At 44.5% G+C, this 23,477-nt stretch overlaps 1 protein-coding gene and 2 long non-coding RNA genes across 5 annotated transcripts; 2 read left to right on the top strand and 1 right to left on the bottom strand.

The window, feature by feature from the left end:
- Nucleotides 1-1,016: 1,016 nt before the first annotated feature.
- On the bottom strand, nucleotides 1,017-23,329 carry tyro3 (TYRO3 protein tyrosine kinase). The gene is made up of 19 exons (XM_023828494.2): nucleotides 22,984-23,329; nucleotides 21,219-21,402; nucleotides 19,710-19,810; nucleotides 19,248-19,418; nucleotides 14,179-14,265; nucleotides 13,596-13,711; nucleotides 12,046-12,226; nucleotides 11,113-11,255; nucleotides 10,299-10,437; nucleotides 9,921-10,047; nucleotides 9,424-9,518; nucleotides 9,237-9,332; nucleotides 8,916-8,996; nucleotides 8,456-8,548; nucleotides 8,198-8,319; nucleotides 7,891-8,000; nucleotides 7,104-7,263; nucleotides 3,595-3,731; nucleotides 1,017-3,470 (listed from the first exon to the last, which is right to left on the bottom strand). The coding sequence occupies exons 1-19, from the start codon at nucleotides 23,039-23,041 to the stop codon at nucleotides 3,056-3,058; spliced, it is 2,616 nt and encodes an 871-aa protein (XP_023684262.1). The 5' UTR covers nucleotides 23,042-23,329; the 3' UTR covers nucleotides 1,017-3,055.
- Nucleotides 8,203-12,089, top strand: LOC111852498 (uncharacterized). The gene is made up of 3 exons (XR_002840242.1): nucleotides 8,203-8,340; nucleotides 8,451-8,561; nucleotides 12,013-12,089. It is a non-coding gene; the product is annotated as an uncharacterized lncRNA (long non-coding RNA).
- On the top strand, nucleotides 13,650-21,225 carry LOC111852497 (uncharacterized). 3 transcript variants are annotated; one of them, XR_002840241.2, is made up of 4 exons: nucleotides 13,650-13,782; nucleotides 19,727-19,893; nucleotides 20,248-20,519; nucleotides 20,770-21,225. It is a non-coding gene; the product is annotated as an uncharacterized lncRNA (long non-coding RNA). The 3 variants fall into 3 exon arrangements; XR_011982590.1 differs by having other exon boundaries at nucleotides 19,727-20,519; XR_011982591.1 differs by lacking the exon at nucleotides 13,650-13,782 and adding an exon at nucleotides 14,937-15,624 and having other exon boundaries at nucleotides 19,727-20,519.
- Nucleotides 23,330-23,477: the final 148 nt, after the last annotated feature.

Below are 23,477 nucleotides of genomic sequence, written 5' to 3'. Positions count from 1 at the left end.
TGCCATTATAAAGCCTGACAACAATTATAACTTTATACTTAGACTGTGAGCGGGGATATTCTTACAAATTCAGACTCAAACTGCATAGACATTGCGCATGCTGGCTTTCCCTGCCTTACCAGTATTAAGGTGTCAAATTACCACTGACGGCCTTTTGAGATCGGCCAAAATCGGACACCATCCGGCACAGGTTAACGTTTATCTACAAAAATAAAAGAAAGGTCCGCAATCGAAGCACAGATGGGATGGAAACTAGTCGCCTTGTCATATGTATTTGCGGTATACGTTACTGATGCTTTATCGGAGCTGCTGCATCTGACGAACGAGAGAGGCGCGCTGCCTTCTTACCTTTAGTTACCTTCAAGTATCGTAAAGTAAAGAGAATGCCTGCAACAAAAGCGCAGCTGTCTGTTGTCATAGTCTGCTTAGAGTGTTTGTTACCGAGATATTCCACATCGTATGTAAGATGCAGGTTTTCGAAAAGCAGTAAATACACAGGTATAATGTAATGTAATAACCATATATATTTTAAGCTATACGTATCAGTGGCAGCAAAGTAAAGCGGATTTTGGGGAGTATATAACGTGTAGTTCAGGGTAGCTTTCTAGTCCCCTCGCACCAATACGGGTTATGTAAATAATTATCAAAATAAATGTGTCCTAAGGGCCACGCTAACGTTTACCGTCGGTAGCCCCGCCCCCAAGTCACCAACTGCACTAGCGTAGAAAGGTGAGCAGTAATCACGTGTCCGTGGCCACGCCCCATTTTTAGCCAATTATATAATGACAAAAAGATCGCTACGCTACGCAACGTACAAGTAATTGTACTGTTTTTATCCCCCAGATTTTTGTATTATGGATGCCTAATGACTAGTTCTTTCTGTAATTTCTTCGGGATCAATAAAGTACTACAACTGCTACTACTACTAATGTAGAATATGAACTTGTTTTCGATTGACCACAGACGACATCAGCTAATAACAGAAAATACTTCTAATGAAAATGACTCTCAGCCCCTTTGGGTTAATGTAATTTTAAAAACCTTTTAATAAAAATTATTACAACATATTTAAGATTACAAATGTTGAATGACTTTAAATTGCCAAAATAATCATGATTCAACATCCCAATAAAAGTTCAGGTATGATTTTCATTTTCAGTACAAAAACTAAAACAACAATTTCGAAACACCACCATTACAGCTGCAATCCAAGTTAGTGTCTCCGCAAACCCCTTACTAATTCTGTCTGATGTCCTTTCTCGATATCCAACTAAATACACGAAAACCTCAGTACTATATATTTTTTTTTTACTAAAAGCCAGCAACTGCTGCTATATTTGCCGTTAACCAATTTCTCTTTTTTTGGAATTGTGGTGATGAACACCCAGCTGAAATTTTCAACCAAGGATCCCTGAGTATGCAGCCTGAAAAACAGAGTTCCAACGGGGAACATCTATAGAACCGTTTATCATGTCAATTTCTTTTCTTTTTTTTTTTTTTTGAAGAGGGGAGAATTCATCAACTTTCCCTTGCAAATCTCCCATGGAGCCAATACACAATGGAAGGGGAAGCAGACAGATTAGCAAGCATGTCTCTCAAAAGTCCAACTTAACTGCACCAGGAGGATGTCAGGTATATATATCTTCTGAATGTTTTTAATATTTCATAACGCTTTACATTAACTGCACCTTTATAATGCATTCATTATTCACTCATAGGACATTCATAAGCAGCATGTAAGTATATCCTAACATAGGTAACGTGAAGCGTTACCAAATATTTGCTTAATTGGCCCTTATTGCTCTGTATATGAGGAGAATGGCACTGCACATTGGGTCAACTACTGTTGTTTTAAATGCGCTAAATAAATAAATGACTTGACCCGTGGCCACGTAACAGGATTTGGTTCGTAACCCAGTGCATGACTCACATAATGGAAGCAAGCCAATCTGACCCCACTCACATAAAAAAAAAACCCAACAAAATCAAAAATAACCTAAGTTATAAACAAAAATAACCTAAATTATAAACATCCCACCATTTATCCATTCTCCAACTGCTCATTCTTGTCAAGGCAGCTGCGAGTAATAAACATGCAAACAAACTAATACTCGAGCTGTGTAATTCCCTGTGCACATTTTGTTTGCAGATGTATGGTATGGGGTCACAACAGTCAAAATTATTTCAGGAGGGTAGGATGGCGAATTCAGATTTGGCAGGTTTGCATGTGGTCACATGAAGGGTTGACAGGTTACTCAAACTTCTACATATACATGTGCCCATGAATCCATATTATGACCACTAATTCAAGCTCTTAGCTTCACGTTGCTGGAGAAGTACCAAAATGTAATCAGAAACTGCATTTATGTGGTTTGATGCTTTGTCAATCGAAACATATATATAGGGAACATTTCAAACAATTCACAGATTACAAGCCAGCTGTGAGGCATCACCTGGAGGTACAGCTTGCTGCCTGGTGCTAAATGGGTGTAACACAGTACAGCCAAGTTATGCACTGCAGTAGGACAAAGTAAAGGCTGCAGGTTTAATACTGCTCAAAAATACTGGGAGTTGTAAGATCAGGTCCCATGATAAGAGATGCAAGGAGACCCAACCAAATTAACAACAAGATACCACTTCCACTGCAAAGTCTTGGTTTTGTATCCACTGAAATGTACAAAAGTACAGAAAGCATTATGAAACCTAAGAGTTAGCAGCGCATTTTACTAAACAGTGTTTAGTGGCATGATCTTCATTATTTAAAAAATGCATTAGTGCAAATGATTGTGTCTCAGGTTTTTAAAATCAACGGGCCTCTGCGGAGGCAGCCAAAGCACGAGAATGTAGGGTATCCTGGCTCAGTTCTGCCGCACCAATTGCAGACCGTCTCCTTTCCCACCATCGCCCTTGGGGGGAGACAGGCTGGTAGAGCGTTGCTGTTGCCTCAAGGAGAGCCCTGGGCTCCACTCCCCCCCACCTTAATCTGTCTGTGCAGTCAGTGTGGCGGAGGAGGGCCATGTGTCAGGGGGGCAGGGTTCAGAAAACCTTGCTCCCGTCAAACGTCAATGACTGTGTCGTCGTCTTCTTCCTTGGCTTCCTCCTGCGAGACTCCTACCCCGGCTTGGCTGGAGCCCTCCTCTGCAGTATTGCGGGGATCGATGACATAGCGGTAATCGCTGCCGGGGCCCAACCCAACTCCTGAGGCCACCATGAGCCAATCTTTCTCATTCTCCTCCATGCCAGCGCACTGCCAGGGCACGCCCCACACTGCCTCGTCCGGCGTCAGCGCTGCTGCCCTTTGTGCTGCCTCCGCTTCGCTGTCCTCTCCCTCCAGGTTCACGTACAGCAGAGTCTCCTTCCCAGGACCCGGTGAGAGCTCTGCCAGCACAGCATCCAGTTGGTCAATCAGCTGTCGAAAGCTGGGTCGACACTTTGGCACGGGGCTCCAGCAGCTGTGCATGATCTCGTAGCTGGAGGAGACAACGGGCAGAGATTTGCATGACTGCTGTTCGAAGTCAATAATCTCAAACACGTTCAGAACAAACAATTTCAAATAATCCGTGACAGTCTCCCTGACAGAAGGCGGGTACTCACACGTCATCCCGACAGTCAGATGGCTGTTTGAGGCGCTCTCCCTTGATGAGATACTCGTAGATTTCAGAGTTTTCCACCCCGGGGTATGGGGTCTGTCCCCGAGTCATGATCTCCCACATGGCGACGCCAAATGCCCACTGTAGGAAACAGAAACGCAGGCCTTCAATTCGGGCCATGCCAGCTCCACGGATCTGGTTGAACAGCTGCGGCTAAAATGCCAATTTAAATTGGGAATTGTACTATGTTAGATGACATCCTGTAGAACAGCGTTTTCCAATCCAGTCCTTGGGGACCTACAGGCAGCTCACATTTTTGCTCCTTCCCAGCTCCCAGTAGGAGTGGACTGTCTGTTAGGGAGCTGGGAGGGAGCAAAAACATGGACTGGCTGGGGGTCCCTGAGGACCGGGCTTGGAAACACTGCTGTATAGTGAAAAGTAACTGTGCTATTCCTCCTTTAATGAAAGCCAATCAAAATAAACAAAATTAATGAATAATCCCCAGGAGGGCCTTCTCTTCCAATATATATTGAAATTACATGAATAGTAAAATGTATCTGTTCCAATTTAAAGAGTAATCATATGATAACTGGGATTCACTAACTAATCAACTATACAAAAGTAAAGATTCTAGTACTTAAATTGGTGCCACTTAACAAAGACTACTCTTTTATAAAGGGCTTATGAATGGTTTATAATCAGGATATTGATTAGGTTGTAACACTGTAAATAATTAACAGACAATTATAAAGTTATACTTTTCTTTCATGAGTTACTACCATTTATGTGTCAAAAGGAAGCCTTACTGTAAGGTGATACCCTTAAATTGATATTGCAGTAAATGTGGCATGAATAGATTTATTGGAAAAAGAAACTGCTGTTCTGCAGAGTCACTGAGCATGAGCAACAGATCCATACGGCGTACGTGACTGATGTCACATCGAGATGAGCCTCGAATAATCTCATTTAGTTCACAGATAAAAGACAGGCATTGAGGAGTCTTTCTGCGTAATAGGTTGGCTAATGGAGCTTGTCATGTCTGAGCTGCATAAGAGGGGGGTGGAGGGTGAGATGGAGCGGATTATGCTATATGTTATGTGTCAAAGTGATTGATGACAGGGATCAAACTGCAGCCTTCCTCTATTTCTGTGTGACATCACACATATCAAAAACAGATGTGTTGGACCAAAGAAAACATCAAAACAGAAGTGTGACGATAGGGACACTTTACTGATACACACTATATTGCCAAAAGTATTGGGACACCTGCTTTTACACACACATGGACTTTAACGACATCCAATTCTTAATACATAGGCTTTAATATGGAATTGGGCCACCCTTTGCAGCTACAACAGCTTCAACTCTTCTGGGAAGGCTGTCCACAAGGTTTAGGAGTGTGTTTATTTTGGCCATTCTTCCAGGAGAGCATTTGTGAGGTCAGGCACAGATGTTGGATGAGAAGGCCTGGCTCATAGTCTCCACTCTAATTCATCCCAAAGGTGTTCTATCGGGTTGAGGTCAGAGCTCTATACAGGCCAGTCAAGTTCCTCCACGCTAGACTTGCTCATCCATGTCCATATAGGCCTTGCTCTGTGCACTGATGTGCAGCTGTTCCCACAAAGTTGAGAGCATTAAATTGTCCAAAATGAATTTGAATGCTGCATCATTAAGTGTTCCTTTCACTGGAACTAAGGGGCCAAGTGCAACCCCTGAAAAACAGCCCCACACTGTAACCCCCCCTCCACCAGTCTTTACACTTGGCACAATGCAGTCAGGCAAGTCCTGTTCTTCTGGCAACCGCCAAACCCAGACTCATCCATCAGATTACCAGACAGAGAAGTGTGATTCGTCACTCCAGAGAACACGTCTCCACTGCTCTAGAGTCCAGTGGCAGTGTGCTTTACACCACTGCATCCGACGCTTTGCGTTGCACTTGGTGATGTAAGGCTTGGATGCAGCTGCTCGGCCATGGAAACCCATTCCATGGAGTTCTCTATGCACTGTTCTTGAGCTAATCTGAAGGCCGCACGAAGTTTGGAGGTCTGTAGCTATTGACTCTGCAGTCTGCAGACAGTTGACACCTTCTGCACACTGTGTGCCTCAGGATATGTTGTCCCCGCTCTATGATTTTACGTGGCCTATCACTTTGTGGCCGAGTTGCTGTTGTTCCCAATTGCTTCCACTCTGTTATAATACCACTAACAGTTGACCGTAGAATTTTTAGTAGCGAGGATATTTCATGAATTGACAGGTGGCATCCTATCACGGTAACACGTCTGGATTCACTGAGCTCCTGAGAGTGACCCATTCTTTTGTACAAGTACTCTGCACGCCTAGGTGTGTGATTGCATACACCTGTGGCTATGGAAGTGATTGGAACACCTGAATTCAATCATTTGGAGGTTTGTCCCAATACTTTTGGCAATATAGTGTATATAACGAAGGTTCTAATTCAGTGTAGTCTTTAAATATTCCACACCATGTATCAAAGAGCTTGGGGCCTGACCCTGGTGTCTAAGGCAAATTCACATGATTACACCTCCTGAAACCTCACACAAGAAGAAGCAGACTAATGCTTAGGTTATCCCAGGGGTACAGTCTAGGGCCCTGGAAAAATGAGAGACCTTAGGGAAAATGGAACAGCTGATTGATCCCCCAAGTGGGCCACTTGGAAATAGCTCAAACAGCCAGACTCGTGGGCCCTCATGTCAGCCTAGGGCCCGCAGAGAGGTTTTATTTGCCCCAGAGCACAAAGCAGGGGAATACTCTGGACAGTATGTCTGGCTATTACAGGGTGCATGCATAATCACAGTCTTTGGCCAACCCAGATGCGTGTTTTCTAATCACCTTAAACATTAGTAATGGCAAAAGCCACTTGAAATGCTTCTCATAAACAATGCACAGTTCTCCATAAAGACAAGTGCCATATTTTCCCAATTGCCTCAAGCATAGACTGATTGCTGGATGTTTCCTAAATCCCTAACCATAAATATGCACTGTGCCCCAATATATTTCATAGTATGACATATTACACGTACAGTGTCCTAGGCGCGTAACAACTGAATGGTGATTTTCAATCATGTCAGGTATCATTATCATACAAAAATTATAAATCAAATAGGCTAAAATAACATACAAAATGTTAACGTAACAATAAAACAAATAATTAGAACATTGCATATTTTCCAAAATTAATGCAGTTCATGTCCTTCAAAGAAGATGTGTTTAATCATATATAAACGTGTAGACATGTGTGATGTCACATGCATGGCATCCAGTGAGCCCTAAGCGACTCTCCATTAGCATGTATGGCAAAACACATACCATGTGACATAACTCTCTATTTAAGGCACCACGCGTCTGTAGGTCCCGCGGCTCAGTCCCACCACTATTACTGCACCCACTCACTTCACACTTCTTTCTGTGACAACATGGGTCAGGTGGTGACATGTACACCATGTCTTGCTAATTACACCTTGCATGCTCTCCGCCTACGCCTGTGACACGTACCACGTCGCTCTGGGTGGTGTAGACGTTGTCAGCCAGGCTCTCCAGGGCGATCCACTTCACAGGGAGCTTGGAGACCGAGCCCTGGCGGTAGTAATCCCCGCTGTAGATCTTCTTGGACAGCCCGAAGTCAGCCACACACACAGTCATGTCCTCATTCAGCCTGGTAACAGAAGAGAGGAAACAGGTGACAGTTCCAGCTGAAACCGAGCAGAACTCGAGCCCAAAGAACGGCACAAACAGATCCACTTATCATTATAAAAGAAGAATAAGCATACCACACAAGGGTCAAGTTATATGGCACAGACTTATTTGCATAATACCCAGAATGCTTAAGTATCATGGCATACATACAAGCATCATGCAACCATAGGACATCTGTTTATATATGAGGGATTGTATGGGACTCAGTGAGGTTGCTGGTTAAATTCCTGCCTTTGTTCTGTATGTGGACTTTGCAGTTGACCCCTGTGATGATATTGTTTCCCCTGAGTACTCTGGGTTCCCACGTAGAGTCCAAAAACATGCAATTTAGGTGGATCGGTGTCTCTAAGCTGCTCTTGGTACCTGATTATATGTGACTTCATCCTGTGTCATGCCCCCTGCTTCTTTAGAAAGGCTTTTTCTTGCCACAACCCCGATTTAAATAAGTGGCTCTGAGGCCGTAGACAGAATGAATGGGGAATCATAAATGGAGGCTTCCAAGGTGATTATTTCGGCTGAGACACCACTTTTCCCCGTCTAGACCGGCAAACAAGGCCAAGGTGGAGTGATGGGTCAGCATGCTCACATGCAGTTCCGTGCTGCCAGGTCCCTGTGGATGATGTTTCTGCTGCTCAGGTACTCCATCCCTTGAGCTATGTCCAACATGAACTTGACCAGCGTTTGCACAGAGAGCACCTGTAAGCGACAAGGCAGGTCAGGTTGCTCATTTCTACGATGCACATCATTGTGTGCGTGAAATATAAGGAACTAACACTCGGTAATGTAACAAATGCCAACTTCATTTCAATTTGTTTATGCAGTTGCTTGAGAACACATAGGCGCTTGTATGCAGATTGCTGCCTTTTTATCTCCTGGGTGAGTGAAAGACTTACAAAGGGATCCTCTCCAAGACGTGACATCAGCAGAAAGGTGTGCAGATCTCCATGCTTCATGAAAGGTAGAATGACCATGGGAACTGGAAGACGCTGATGGGATCGTCTGTGCAGGCTCACCCCTAGGGGGAGACAAAGAGTTGGTAAATTAAAGAAAAAAAAATGTGCAAGCACATCTACACTCACAATTATTTCTAATAGATTAGCCAAGGCACAATACATAATCATGCTTTTCATTGTTGGTTTTGATTAGCCTACCGATGAGCTGGATAACATTGGGGTGATTGAAGTCCTTCATGTATGCAGCCTCTTTCAAACACTGCTCAATGTCACTGGAACTGGTGATGTCAGCTGGAAAACACAGGTAAGTAAAGTAAAACCAACTTTCAATTATATCAAAACACTGCACCTTAAAGGGGAAAAACTAATACAATGATTCACGCTCAATACTCATGAGAGACAACCAATGCCGGTCGAAACATAAGGAGCCCCCAGACAAACTTCAGCGGCGAATGTGATTTTGTCTTGGATGGTGGGCGCTGGGAGGTGGGGGCGTCAGCTTTGAAGCTTGCCGGGGGGGGGGGGCAGGTCAATATGGTGCCACCCCCTCAGATGTCGTCGGTACTAGAGACAGCCCTACTTTACAAGAATCTACTTGAACAAACGAATGCAAGAAGACATGAAGGTAGATAAGACAACCCTCTGAATTGGGACTCACTTTTGAGAACCTTCACCGCCACCTTCTGTACAGAGTTGTCCTCCATCTTCAGATATGCCTCACGCACCGAGCCAAACTCTCCTAAGTGCAAAAAACAAAGACACAACGTCTCTGCGTCTGTACACTTTTGCTGAATTTTTCACTATGCAGATTAAAGTACAGCTGACATACTGCTGGCACATAAGAAGTCAAAGAACATCTACTAGAAAAATGTTACCTTTGGTCTTCAAGAGTAAAATAGTGCCATGCAGACAACACCAGAGAAAAAGTTTGCTATCAACTTTTAAAATAGGGAGTCAGCAGAAGACTCTTGGATCCCACCTTTCCCTAACATGTGTCCCAGAGTCAGCATCTTCTCTGAGATCAAAACATCCTGCAGTTTGTTCCTCAGATCGTCGCTCAGACCAATGGTGTCCACTAGATGGCGATAGAGGCAAATTTAAATAATGCTACGTTAAAGCTGCTGTGTCAGTGGCGGTCATTCGGGTGACTGAAATGTAATGCTCACAGGTGGATTCTGGGAGCTGAGGGCCATGTCTGTTGAAAGATCTGGCTGCTGTGAAAGAAACAATGGCTTCACCCCCTGAAGGCTGAAACGCAGACCTGAAAAAGAAGTCTGAGTTAACAACTAGAAGGCCAGATTATGAACTATCCACTACATCAAATCACAGTAATTCTAAAAAATAATACTTGCAGGGGGGGAAACAAATTCCAGAAAATTTAAAAATGTTTGTCAGTTTTTTTTCCCAATTTACTTTAAATCTATACATTGTAATAGTCTTACATGATTCAAGTTCTACATGTTTATGCATTCCAACACATAAAACATAAAATTGACTACAGGCAGTTATGTTCAATAAAAACAAAACTCATGTACAGATGGCAAAGAGTGCAGTAGCTGGCCCTGGCTGCAACACTGCAGTGAACAGCAGTTGCCTGGAGGGTCATGCAGTTTAATTAAAGGCTCAGTGGTACAGTCTGTGAAGGCTGGAGGGATGTTCCTACCCATAGTGTGTCTCCTTCCCCCTCTGGTGCACCAGGACAGTCAGAAGTAAGCCAATCATGATGGCCACCAGGGCACCCAGGAGCAACCCCACCCACATGTGGCTCCGTTGGGTCGGGAGGGGCAGTGCTGGGGATTAAGTTACATATATACATAACAAACCAGTTCCGGCATTTTGCACAGCCAGTTATTCAAGACTCTTAAGGACGTTTGAAATAAGAACCAGGTTAAACTGCCTTCTTTAAACTTAAGATGAATGAAAAGCACATTTGAGGGTATCTACCCGCCTCCGTGGGTCTGAGGTGTTATGTATTTATAACACACTAGCAAAGAGGTCTTTTGATGGAACGTGTCGATGGTGGGTGTGCAGAAATACGAACCGGTATGGGGCATCACCAGCACCGGCTGACTCCACGGGCCGCAGCCAACCATCGTGCAGGCGGACACTTGGAACGTGGAGTTGAAGAAACGTCCCGGGCCTGACAAGTGGGCCCGGTTCTCCCTAAACAGCAGCGCCTCCTGCAGGATGGCAAGAGCAACTGCAGAGTCAAATCTGACATCCAGCACGGCTCATCCACGGCAAGTGCGTCTAGTTCAGATTTATCATCTAGAGGTTTCTGTGCCAGATAAGCAATTAGTTGACTGACTATCCTAGGGTTGGGCAGAATTATGACAATGTGATTTGTCACCGTATTTTGGGCATACTATGGTATTTTGAGATCAGCAAACTGTATCCTCAAGATTTCAAAATACCGGAACAGAGTTGCTTTGAAAAATACCATCAAAGTATCGTATAACACATATAATATCTGGACAATATGACCGTATGAAAAACAGATAGCGCCCAAGCCTAACCTGTCAATAACTTAAACTTCTCTTTTGTTGTGAGATTTTTCACAGTTTAAGGAAACTTCACTTCACAGTCTTCTAGCTGGTCAGCAGTGGTATACTGTATTCAAATCACTCTCTCTTTTCACCTAACATACTTTTTTTCTACCAGTCAGGTTAACAGTAAACTCAAATCTATATGCTTCCTGTTAAAGTAGAACCCCTCTCAGTGAGGTGATATGTGGTGTCATTTCCTGTATTTACCGAGTATTTATAGCAGTGCTCATAATTATACCTTGATAAAGATTACACAAGACTACAGGCTTGATTTAGGGGTCATCTGAGGCGCAGTCGCAGCCACTGTACCTGGCTCTCTCCCCTCTGGATCCACTGCACCTTATATGCCTGAAGGCGCCCATGAAGCTCAGCCTCCTCCACTGGGGCCCAATTCAGCGAAAGCTGCTGCTCTGACAGGTCAAAGGTCAAGTTGCGTGGGGCAGCCGAGGGCACTGGGAAATAAGATGGGGAATGAAGTCACCACAGGAGACTTTGGGGTGGGGGGGGGGGGTGATGCAATTCTTAAAGGTGAAGGCCTATATTTTCTGCAGTTAAGCAAATACAGTGTATTCCATTACAGATGCTAGACTGCAAGGAAAAATAGCACATCAATACTTTAGAATGGGCCAATGAAGATTTGGCAAGAAACAAGGTTTAAAGAAAGAAAATCCACATGCAAAACTGTAGTATCTTCTGTGAGCAACAGTGGGCGACACTGCACTGAGCGCCAATGCAGTGCAATGGATTGAGGGCACCCACAATGGCTCATTGTGCCACTGGGGATGGAATCCATTGGCACTGGGCCAGGCCTGCTAGTATACAAACATGCTAACGAGGCCAACACCAGAACCCCCAAACCTCCCTCTGCGCTCCCTGTTTCCACCAAATGCAGAGACACTTCTTTCCAAAATAGAACAGCTGTTACTCCACCCCCTACTTCCTCTAAATACCTGTCATACCAAATCCCCTCATTGCCTCCATCTTCCTCGCACCAAGTAGAAGAATAAAGTGTGAACATCAGCAGAAAGTACTGTCTATTGCTCATCTGGAAGTTGGAGGGGGGGATGTTACAGGCCAACAGGACTATGGACAACTTCAAAAACCATATTAGCATGTCACACGTTACCTGGATCCCAATTAATTCCAGTACAGAATAAGGTTCTCTGCTCAGCTATAGTTTATGACTTTACAATTTCTTCACCCATGTAGAGATACACCCAGCCGCCCCCAAGTAAGACACACCTGCTTCTGGCGTCTGAAAATCAACCCAGCCTGAGAAAGGGGAGGATCCTACTTCATTGCTGCAGCAGATTCGCACGCTGTAGTTTGAGTAGCACCTCAGCCCACCAATGACTTGCTGGAAGGGCGGAACTGGCACGCGCTGCTCTGGAAGCTCCGATCTCTCCCCAGATTTCTTTGACATCTAACACAAAGATAAAGGATGTTATTCATCTCAGACACATCAGAGTCTGAATTACCCATAAATTGCTTCCTCAAACAGAAGTCTTCTATCAAAAACTATTTGGCAAACTTTAAACTTCCCATAATCCTTTTCTTTCATGCCAAGTGTCTTGAATGACATTTTCAACCTTTATTTTATCATAGCAGCTCAGCATTTGCAGAGCTCGCCCAATGTTTGAGAATAACATTTTTTCCCTGTGTGAATAATGAGGGTATATTAACACCCCCCCCCCCCACATGACAGCTTTTCATGCCAGAACCTTCCAGAGCATAATCCATAAAATGCCAAAATATGTATCCCCCTCCCATGCCACAGCCTAAAATAAACACAGTCATCCCAGTTTTCATTGAAGAATATTCCAAATTTTTTTGTTACGAGAATTATGATGCTGTGCATAGCGGCTAGCTCTGATCTACCGTATATGTCAATCTTCATATGTGACCAATGGGCAACAACACGAAATGTAGTCCGGACCAATTAGGCCGCGAAATACCCAGGCCAAGGTCAGCCAGCTCCATCAGCTTTGGACCGGAGTGGGACAGCACACATGCATGAGGGACGGCCCGGCCCGGATAGAGCAAGGAGGACCGGGCTGGCAGGCAGCAGGCAACCTTTCTGACTGCAGCATAGATATGTTCATGCAGCGGCCGGGAAGACCAGCAGGCTAGGTGTGAACACCCACAGGCCAAACGCCCACATGCCAAATGGTCAGGAGCTGGCTCACCACCACCCCCCCAACCCCCGGCCACTGGCCGGTCCTCGTCCCCCATCACTAACAAAAGCATTCTGCCATTTCAGCACATATTTTATAGGTCTATCTCATGGTAAACCAACAGCTTGCGCCACAGACAGAAAACGTTCAAGGACATGATCTATTTCTAAAGCAAAACACATTTGTTTACATATTTGTTCATATACCATATGTATATCCTATGTCAAGGCACATGATCCACAGCAGGAGAAAACAATCCACTGTGGTGTAATATACGTTTAGGACATTCAAGTGTTATTTACTATAAGGCCAACTGCTGTCTTAATCTATGAAATTAATTCCACAAATGAGCTATTTGGAATCAGTGCAATGAGCTACCCTCAATACATCTTGTCTATGACATTTTTGTTCTCTTTACACATAAGTCAGTATTAATAACAGAAATAAGATCTCTAATAGGTACGACTCAGTATTATCACATATTTATATATGACTGAACCTTTGCAAAAGGAAGTTTTCACAGTTGATACTTGACTGACACACTGAAACCAAGAATGAGACAGGAAGTGATGACGGCATTCACACGCCTACGCACGTTTTACGAGCATCGGGAGGTACCTGGATTGTGCAAGCCTGCAGATCTGAATACCCAGTGAAGCCTGGAGTCCAGGCAAGGGTGACATTATTCTCCTTCATTTGGACCACATGCACTGCCTGGGGGGCCTCTGGTAACACTGCATGAAGAGAGACAGCCACCACCGCGAGTGACATCAGTGACACGACACAGCATCACACAGAAAAGCAGGTAGGATTCACCCACTGGTATTCACTAATAATGGTTGCAGGGCCTTTCCATATTCAACTAAATAAGATTGATATCAGAAGCTTTGCCAGAGCAGACTGACAGTGATGGAAGCCATTTCGCTTCCACATAAAGGCCAGACTGAAGGTCTTTGAGGGGAGGCTGATAGCTGGATGCAAACAGCATTGCAAGCCTCCCCCTCAGTGCCTACTGATCCCTGTTTGTTTAAGCTCCTTTGCCAGTTTAAGAGGGCATGTTGTGTGCCAGGGTTCAGCCTAACACTGTGTGAGAAGGGAGAGGGAGAGAGAGTGAGAGAATCTGAGCGTGCAGAGTAACTGTGAGGGGCGGCCTTATGAAACGTGAGGCCCTCATTGGTCGTGGGGGCTGTGAGTGGCTCACCTTTGATGTGCACCGTGCCGGTGCGTGACACGGACACGCCCCTGGCATTCTTCGCCTCGCAGTAGAACTTGATGCTGCCTGTGATGCCTGCAGGCACACAAGAGCCCAAGAGAGTTATGGGGCCTCTTAGGTGTCAGGGGCCATTGTTTGGCCTGGGGGGAGGGAGCCTAAGACTTCCTGTACTGGGAACATTCACAACGTCAGATAGCTGGCTAGTGAACACTCTGAAGCTGATGAACGTTAATGGTATTTTAAATGGAATACATCTCATTTCCTGTCATGATAAATTCTCCCCCCTGCGTTTTTACACCAGTCAGCTCTTTCACTGATTTATTTCAAGGACAGGGTGACAAAAGGCCTTTAGCACAGACTTATTCAACAAAAAACTGACCCCATAATGCACCACCACTGAGAGATCTTATCGGTGGCCTTCTGTTAGAGGCTCACGCACAAACTTATAAAAACTTTGGCCTTCGAAACTGAAATGAACATCCTGAGTTCTCACTTGCCAGCAGACTCCAAGCTGAACGTTGAGATCCATTTTCCTCTTTCTCAGACAATCAGCGTTTTACACTCCGTATGACTCCAATAATGACTGATGGGAAGGTATTGGCCAGTGAGCTTACGGATGTCTCTGCAAGGTCCAATATAAACCACAGGAAAATTTTTGCCTATTATGAATTGGTCACGTTTCACACCGTAAAAAGATAATTAATAAATAAATCAAAACAGGGAAAAAATAGCCCTGCCATGTGAGAGTCTTCCAAGCAGCCTCCAAATTTGAACTGGTGACATTAGTGCTGGGCAGTATACCGGTTCATACCGAAAACCGGTTTTCATTATTGTTATGATATGAATTTTTCTTATACCGCAATACCGGTTTAAATAGCCTATACAACGTTTGGAAAGTAGCGCAGCTGTTAACTGTTTAAGGGGGGACCTTTTTCACTGCTGCACTGCTAAAAATGTACCGTGAAAGATCATAAACGGAAGATATAGCTGACGCTGGAGTTGAAAATGAGACACTGGGGTTGTCAAAAAATCGATTCTCAGATACTAATCGATATTAAAAATTTGTATCTGATTAGATACTCATTTTCACCATTACTGATACCAACAGTGCGGTTTTCGTCTCATTCACCACACTACACACAGCACCACTACAGCGCATGTGCACGCAAGCACGCACACGCCCGTGCAGCCTCTCCCCTCCTCTCAATAGCCGCTGAACGTATTTGCGCTGGTTAACACACACATACCGAGTTGGCCGAACATGGTATATGCGCAGTTGAAGGCATTTCGCAAGTTGCAGACGAGCATGGAAAGGCTAAGGATGTCATTAAGCGTCTACGTTACATGGTTGTGGCGACAAAGTCAAGTAGCACATCAAACTTGGCGAACCATCTTAAAGACCGACATCCCGGTCTTTATGAGAAATTTCGCGAGGTCAGTATTTTGAGTAAAGCTTGCGTTCCAGCAACACTGAACTATTAAACACTTATCAAAAATGTTAACTTGGCCAGCATACACCTTAACATTAGCCGTTTATCTATAAGCTGTTAGCCAACAAACACGTTAGCCGTATGTTATCATTAAGGTAGCGGACAGGTGCAATGACTAATAATGAAATAATATAGTTAATGTGGGAACAATGCAAAAACGTAAAACAAAAATGTGTCCTGTAAAATGTGGTAAACGGCCAGTCATACTTTAAGTAAATAAATAAATACCGTGGTACGAACATGCCCGGCGCTACAGGTCGATGATCGATTTCATAATCATATCATCTGATCTGCGGCCTTCCATCTTGGACACTCGGGTAAAGAAAGGGGCAGAGCTGTCAACTGATCACCACCTGGTGATGAGTTGGATCAGGTGGCGGGGGAGGAAGCCGGTCAGACCTGGTAGGCCCAAGCGCATAGTGAAGGTCTGCTGGGAACGTCTGGCAGAGGCTCCTGTTCGCCGGAGCTTTAACTCACACCTCCGGCAGAATTCCAACTGCATACCGGGGGAGGTTGGGGACATTGAGTCTGAATGGATACTGTTCCGGACCTCCATTGTGGAAGCGGCCGTACGGAGCTGTGGCTGCAGGTGGTCGGTGCCAGTTGTGGCGGTAACCCCCGTACCCGATGGTGGACACCAGAGGTGAGGGGGGCTGTCAAGCTGAAGGAGGAGGCTTACCGGGAATTATTAGCCTGGGGGTCTCCGGAGGTAGCTGACGGGTACTGGCAGGCCAGGCGGAATGCAGCTCGGGGGGTCGCAGAAGCAAAAACCCGGGCGTGGGAGGAGTTCGGTGAGGCCATGGAAAGTGACGTTCGGTCGGCCTCAAAAAGGATCTGGCAAACCATCCTGAGTATCAGGAGGGGGAAGCAGCTCCTGGTTGCTACTATTTATAGTGGGGGGGGTGCTGTTGACCTCACCTGGGGACATCACCCAGAGGTGGAAGGAATACTTTGAGGACCTCCTCAACCCTGCCTCAGATACATCTACGCACACTGCCTTTGAGACATCTGAGGGCACAGAGCCCAAGGGTGCTGGGGGGGACTTGCCCATCACTGGGGCTGAGGTGGCCAGGGTGGTTAAAGAGCTACGTGGTGGCCGGGCCCCGGGGGGGGACGAGATCCGGCCTGAGTACCTGAAGGCTCTGGATGTTGTGGGGCTGTCGTGGCTGACACGCCTTCTCAACAGTGTGTGGAGGTCAGGGACAGTGCCGCTGGATTGGCAGACCGGGGTGGTGGTCCCCTTATTTAAGAAAGGGGACTGGAGGTTGTTTTCCAACTACAGGGGGATCACACTTCTCAGCCTCCCTGGGAAAGTCTATTCTGGGGTACTGGAGAGGAGGGTGAGATCGATAGTCGAAACTCGGATTCAGGAGGAACAATGCAGTTTTCGTCCTGGTCGTGGAACACTGGACCAGCTTTATAGCCTTGCAAGGGTACTGGAGGGGGCCTGGGAGTTTGCCTATCCAGTCTACATGTGTTTTGTGGATTTGGAAAAGGGTTACGACCGGGTTCCCCAAGGTGCTCTGTGGGGGGTGCTTCGGGAGTATGGGGTCCGGGGTCCACTGTTGTGGGCGATTTGGTTCCTGTATGAACGGAGCAGAAGCTTGGTCTGCATTGCCGGTAATAAGTCGGACGTGTTCCCAGTGCGGGTTGGGCTCCGCCAGGGCTGCCCTTTGTCATCGGTCCTGTTTATAATATTTATGGACAGGATTTCTAGGCGCAGCCAGGGTGTTGAGGGTGTCCAGTTTGGTGGCCTCAGGATTGCCTCGCTGCTTTTTGCGAACGATGTCATCCTGTTGGCTTCATCTGCTGGGGATCTCCAGTGTGCTATGGGGCGGTTCACAGGGCAAGCAACAACTTGGGGCCCCAAGCAGGGAGGGGCCCCCGAGGGCAGCCAATTGCATAGTGCATCACAACGACAAATCTGCTTTATTTGTGTATTCTGTTTCAAGGTGAAAATAAAAGTTTTGTGATTATTAAATTATATGGTTATTATATACCGTATAATATAAGATGGTGTGGGAAAGCAACAGGGATAACTTTTGTTTTATCAGCAATTAATTTGACAAAGAGGAATCATGAATTAAGCAGAATGACAGAAGTCAAAGCGATGACAAAGACGGGCTAGGATGATCTGAGATGTCAAATAAGACATATCTGAACGAGTCCATGTTCTTTTAAGATGCATTTGCATTGCATGCCTGCTGTGGTGATACTTAAGTTCTGCTTTGTGCATTTTCATTCACTTTTAAAGGGAAGTGCTTCCACACAACCGATGGTTTTTGTTCTTTATTTTCACCTACATCTGCTATGCGCCATCTCCCTTCCACCATATTGCAGTAATCCAGAAGGGAAATTTTAAACAACGCTTTTAAATAATCGAGTAATCGAGTTTAATCAAGTAATCATGACAGCTCTACGCAATCGGTTTATGTGCCATTTGGCTGAAGAGAAATTCAGCTCTAATTCTAACCATCGGGTGTCTGTAAATGCCTGTTTTCGCTGAAGAAAACCAGCAACCAAGAGAAGCTGCAATGCACCTCTTTTTATCCAATGACCAAGAGGAGCTTTAAAGCACCTCCTTTCATTCAGTGATGAGCAGGAGCTGCAAGGCACCTCCTTTTATTCAGTGACCAAGAGGAGCTTAAAAGCACCTCCTTTTATTCAGTGACCAGAAGGAGCTGTGAAACAGCTCCATCTATCCAGCTTTGTTCAATGTGATTCTCTAATAATAGACAGAAACACCTTAAATGCTTTGTAACAGCCAGTAAAGCAGTAAAACGACCCTCAGAGAAAATACAGTAATAACATCCGGTTAAGCTGGAGTCGGTCCCAGGAAGCACAGGCCAAGATGGGAAGCTAGCACACTCTTATAGACACTGAAACCACAAAACCACACCCAGAGCTCCACACACAAAGCCCAGGCACTGCCCATCAGTACCATCATCCATGCAAATAAAATATTCATGCTTTCACCATGATACATTTCAGTGAGATTAACTAAGGTTATTGCCAAAGAATTCCATATGACTGCACTGAAAGGCATCATTTGAGTTTTCATAAAGGAGTAACCTTTGATTTACTGCGATGTCAAATTTCACAAGGAACTCACAACGAGCAGCCATAATGCCATAAACCTTAATCTCTTTTCCACACCTGAGTCATGATGCACTGTAGACAAACAGATGCTAATGTACCAGCTGATCACCTCCCAGTGGGCCACCAAACTACCCCAAAGCATTCTGGGTAGACTTGCAACCTAAGAGGGCAATACCATTTGTGCTTGGTGAATATATGTAAGGGTGTAAATTATACACTTAAAAGCAAATTACTCATTATTGGAGCATGTAGTGCAGGACCAATAAGTGACAAGTCTCTGCTGGCAGGTACTTAACAGACAGCCTTATCAGAGGATCATATCGAGAGAACACCCCCCCAGACTCTTGGTTTATCCCGTAATTAAAGAAAAAAAAAACACATGTTTACTTCTGACCATGACCATATGTGCTGTCAAAACAGCAGTTTGTAGGGAAAAGGTTTCCTAAAACGAAGTGAAGACCACTTTACCTGGGACAGAAAGGATAGAGGGGGAGGGTGTAGGTTTCCCCTGCTGCACCCCCCTGAGCCACCAGAGCACTTCCACCGGTTCCGGCGGCCCCACGGCTGCACAGCTCAGGTTAAAGGGCACCCCAGGAAAAGTGGCCACATCCTGGGGCTCTAGTATGAAGTGGGGAACACCTACAGAGAAGCAACAAAACAGCAGTCACCCATTTGGCAGTATTCTTAGTGGTCCAGTCCATTTGATGAGAGTAGCGTCTGGTAATAGCACTTGAAAGAGAGGTTGGAATACATTAAATTCAGCTCGGTACCCTTAAAACAGTACTAATCACATTAAATCATTATTGGGACACAAGCGCATATATATACAAACAAACAAACATGCAAGCATGTTTTGTGTGGGTGTGTGTGTGTGTGTGTTTGTGTATGCTTGCTTGTTTATTCATCTCTTTGTTTGTTGTTCATCTTTACCTTCTACTGTAATCCAGGCAGGCTCTGAGGAAATGGTGACCCCCTGAAGTTCCGCCTCGCACCAGTACTTTCCGGCGTCCTGCTGCTGCACTGATTTCATGCTGCAAACAGACAGAAAAGCACGAGTGTGCCTCTACAGAGCTGCAAGCGAAAGGATCCACCCAGCGGCGCATGCTGCTGTCATGTGGGATGATGTGCACTATAGCCCAAAAACCACCATTTCAACCACACTTTATTCCTCTCTGATCACAAGTTTAAATTTCCAATCATAATTTGAACTGATCTCTGATCAAAGAATTTGAATAGATTTTAATACTGACCCTCATTTTTTCCCCCTCAATTCTTTACTTGCAAAGCTGAATACACAAACAGAGCTTAATTTAACCTTCCCCAGATACAAATGTAGAAACACAAGCGTTTAAAAAAAAAAAAAAAACAAACTATCAATAATACTTATTGTAAACCACTTTGCTGCATTTATTAGTAAGTTATCTTTATTTGCAAGTAGATTTTTGACTGTAAATTAATCTTCCTGCAGGGCGGCGGCAGGACAGAGTCACATGATCAGAAGTTGCCGGCCAAAGCTGACTACATTCCAGCGTCTCCTTATCAGGCTCCAGCTGTACCTGCCCATTGGCCTCATGCTGAGTTATTTACAGCCGCTACCCATGACACAGGCATTGCAAAGGTGATCCAACACAAAAGGAAACTGCCCTCCACAAACTCACATGCATGGAAGGGAGAAACTTGAGGAATCACCTTTGGCTCTACCTGCAATGTTGCTCTGACTGTTTCTCCTTAAAACACAAGGTACACAAACCCAAACACAGGGACGGCCACATGGCCAATTTTGCGTGTTGTGCCTATAAACAACAACACGTAAAATACTGGATATACTTAGAAGCTATAATGATCATTGAAAGCTGCTATTTTCTTGAACAACAGCTAAACTGTTACCTGTGTAGTTAGGATTGGACATTTTGCACAAACACTGTTGACCTGGAACAATTTTCCCCCCCGAAGGTCTTATTTAAACCCTCTCTTTATCTCTCTCCCTCAGAAAAGAATTCCACAAAAAATGCACCACAGAAGACACTGACGTCTGTCATTACTCCAGAGGGTCTTTTAAAACAAGGACAGGCAAAAAGTCTAAGTGCTCTTTACGTGTACAAGTAGGGACAAGCCACACTGTCTAATAAAACCTAAGTCTCAGAGAACATGGTGGATGAATAATCCAAATGCATCATTAACTGAGCACAAACAGGTTAAAAAAAAGGTTTTGAAACAGTAGTTGCCAGCAGTAAGATTTATGGAAAACTCAGAGATAAGCTATCAAGCCCAGCTTACTTATGTAATATTTAGCTGGTAGGCTCATGTTTTTCAATGCCTCTACTGTAGGATCTCTGGGGGAAACAGCGAGTTTCTGGTTCTAGATAGTTTCTTAAACATGATGGTATGTAACTCCCAATAAAGGCAGCACTACAGAAATTACTGACTCGTAGAGGGTACCTGTGGAAAGTCTCCCAGTGATATGGTTCCACTGTGATGTACATCTGGTCTGAGCTGAAGATCTTCTCACCATCCTTCATCCACACTATTTCCGGCTCAAAAAGGCCCTCGACAGCACAGCCGAGACGAGCCGCGTTGCCCTGGGTTACTGTCAGGTTGGTGGGGCTCTTGGTGAATCGGAATGCTGGGGATGCCAACAAGACAAGTGAATTGGTGGTACACAGTTGGTGTCTTGGCACAGAAAAAGGGACAAACATTTATTGCAGCGTTTGCATGAAATATCCTACATACAGCACGGGCTACTGGTATACACCGTCATTTATTTAAGTTTCAGCAATGATTTGCGTCACATCGTTTTATCATAGGATTCAAGGGTGACGCGGAAAGGTGGTGAATCAAAGCATGAGCATGTCAGCGTGGCCAGAACTGCAATAACAGGAATCGTTCACTTTATAAGCCGCTTAGAAAAGCTCTCAGACACACAAAGCTTGAATCTTTAGCAAGAGGGCTTTCATACTGAACTCTTAGCTTCCTTTGTACTCTGGCAGTTGCATACGACTCGCCTGATCTGCATATTCAGACTTGAACCTGCAGACGTCACACAGGCTGGAAAATACTGAAGGCTCTGTGCCGCGGCAGCGATCAACAGCTGGGCCTGGATGTACTGTTACCAAACGCCAGAAAGGGAGCTTTCAATGGATACGCTGATCTAACACATGGCATCTGTGGGGTGGCTGCTTATACAATGTATATCTTTGGTTTTAATGTAGCAATTTACTTACCTGTCCCTACTAATAAAAGGCACAACAAGCCCATTTTATGAATGTATACAGGTAATACGGACTGAAGCAGTCGCTACTTGAACATTTAAATGTCCAGTAAATGTCCATTATAATTCAGACCACCACATCTGAAAATAATGAAAAGAAGTTTAAAGAATTATGTATTATGGGGGAAAAAACAAAGGTACGGGAATGTTTAAAAAATTTGGATAATGCTTGTCAGGAAACGTTACAGAAATGTTTCTAGTTATCTCTGCGTGCATTCATAGGGACAGGTCCCTAGGTTTGCCAACAACCAGTGGAAACGATTGGCGGATTGATTTTCATCAAGTTCTTATTTGGGAAACTTATTAATATTCTAACCCATACAAATAATGTATTAAACGGCATTTTCATTCTTTAACTGAAACAACAGTAATATTAATACAAAATCATATGATCGTGTTTACACCAAAGATGTAAACAAAGGCAGAGAAAATGCCTACGGTGCCTATTGAAAGCTCAACAGTTACTTAGAAAAAAACAGTCCTGCAAATCCAGTTCCAGATTAGGTAACAAACAAAAAAAAAAGTTTTTCTCATTTAAATTTGATCAAGTGGAACTTGAGAGAATATCAACGAAAAGGACATGAGGAAGACATCGTGGATTACTTCATCAATCGGTGGTTAAACTAACCGCTCTTAATGGAAATAAGTTCAAATCAGTAGAAACACTCCCCACTGACACTGCTCACCATGAAAAGGGTTTCAGTATTTATTTATTTTTACATTAGCCTACATCAATAACTAATTGCCTAAGCACATACACATATATAGTAAATTTCAAGCCTATTTATACAAGTAACACAACCAATAAAGAAACCATTGTGAGTTTGTGATATTTAAAAACTTGGTAGCTTTTTTTGAGTTAACTCATGGAATGCGAGTTAAAAAAAAATTGACATCCAGCAGACGGAAGCATTTAAGAGGGTGATTACCACTTACCGCGAGTTTCTCGGTAGCTGAGAGCCAGGAATATTATCAAAAAAGAGAGAAACTTCATTGTTCATCATCCAGCTTTGGACTGTTGGGCGCACAGTGATAGCAAAGCGCAGGGACCGGCAGTGATTGCTGCGGTGGTTCAAGCGTCTTTCTCGCCTAAGACTTTATTTTCGCGATCAGCAGCATCTGAAAATCCAGTCGGGATTTCATCCGCGCGCGTTACTCCTCTTCTGTCGCAATATTTCTGTGAGAAACGTAAAATGCCAAATAGTTCCTATCCAAAACGCCGCAAGGGTTTAGGTATGCCGCCAAACTTTGGCCGAAGCGTTGTTTCTTAGTTTGCGGCGGCACAAACATCGCCACCTAGCGCCGCTTCGAGAAAACTATTTTTTAAACCAAAAAACACACTTGTGCTCCAAAATTAGTTATTAACTATTTCCAGCTAAATTACAAACTCTGGTTCTGTATGTTTAATTTCACATAACTACAGACATAGA

Source organism: Paramormyrops kingsleyae, chromosome 14, assembly GCF_048594095.1.
Source record: "Paramormyrops kingsleyae isolate MSU_618 chromosome 14, PKINGS_0.4, whole genome shotgun sequence".
In the NCBI taxonomy this organism is placed as follows: Eukaryota; Metazoa; Chordata; class Actinopteri; order Osteoglossiformes; family Mormyridae; genus Paramormyrops; species Paramormyrops kingsleyae.
The sequence above is the reverse complement of the archived record's forward strand: the minus strand, read 5'-3'. Positions and strand labels throughout refer to the sequence as shown.

Coding starts and splice junctions, on each gene's coding strand:
- tyro3 (XM_023828494.2), bottom strand. CDS start 23,041: ATGAAGTTTCTCTCTTTTTTGATAATATTCCTGGCTCTCAGCTACCGA. Junction 9,333..9,423: donor TCAGCTCCCAGAATCCACCT/GTGAGCATTACA, acceptor ATCGCCATCTAG/TGGACACCATTGGTCTGAGC. Junction 8,549..8,915: donor GGCGGTGAAGGTTCTCAAAA/GTGAGTCCCAAT, acceptor TGTGTTTTCCAG/CTGACATCACCAGTTCCAGT.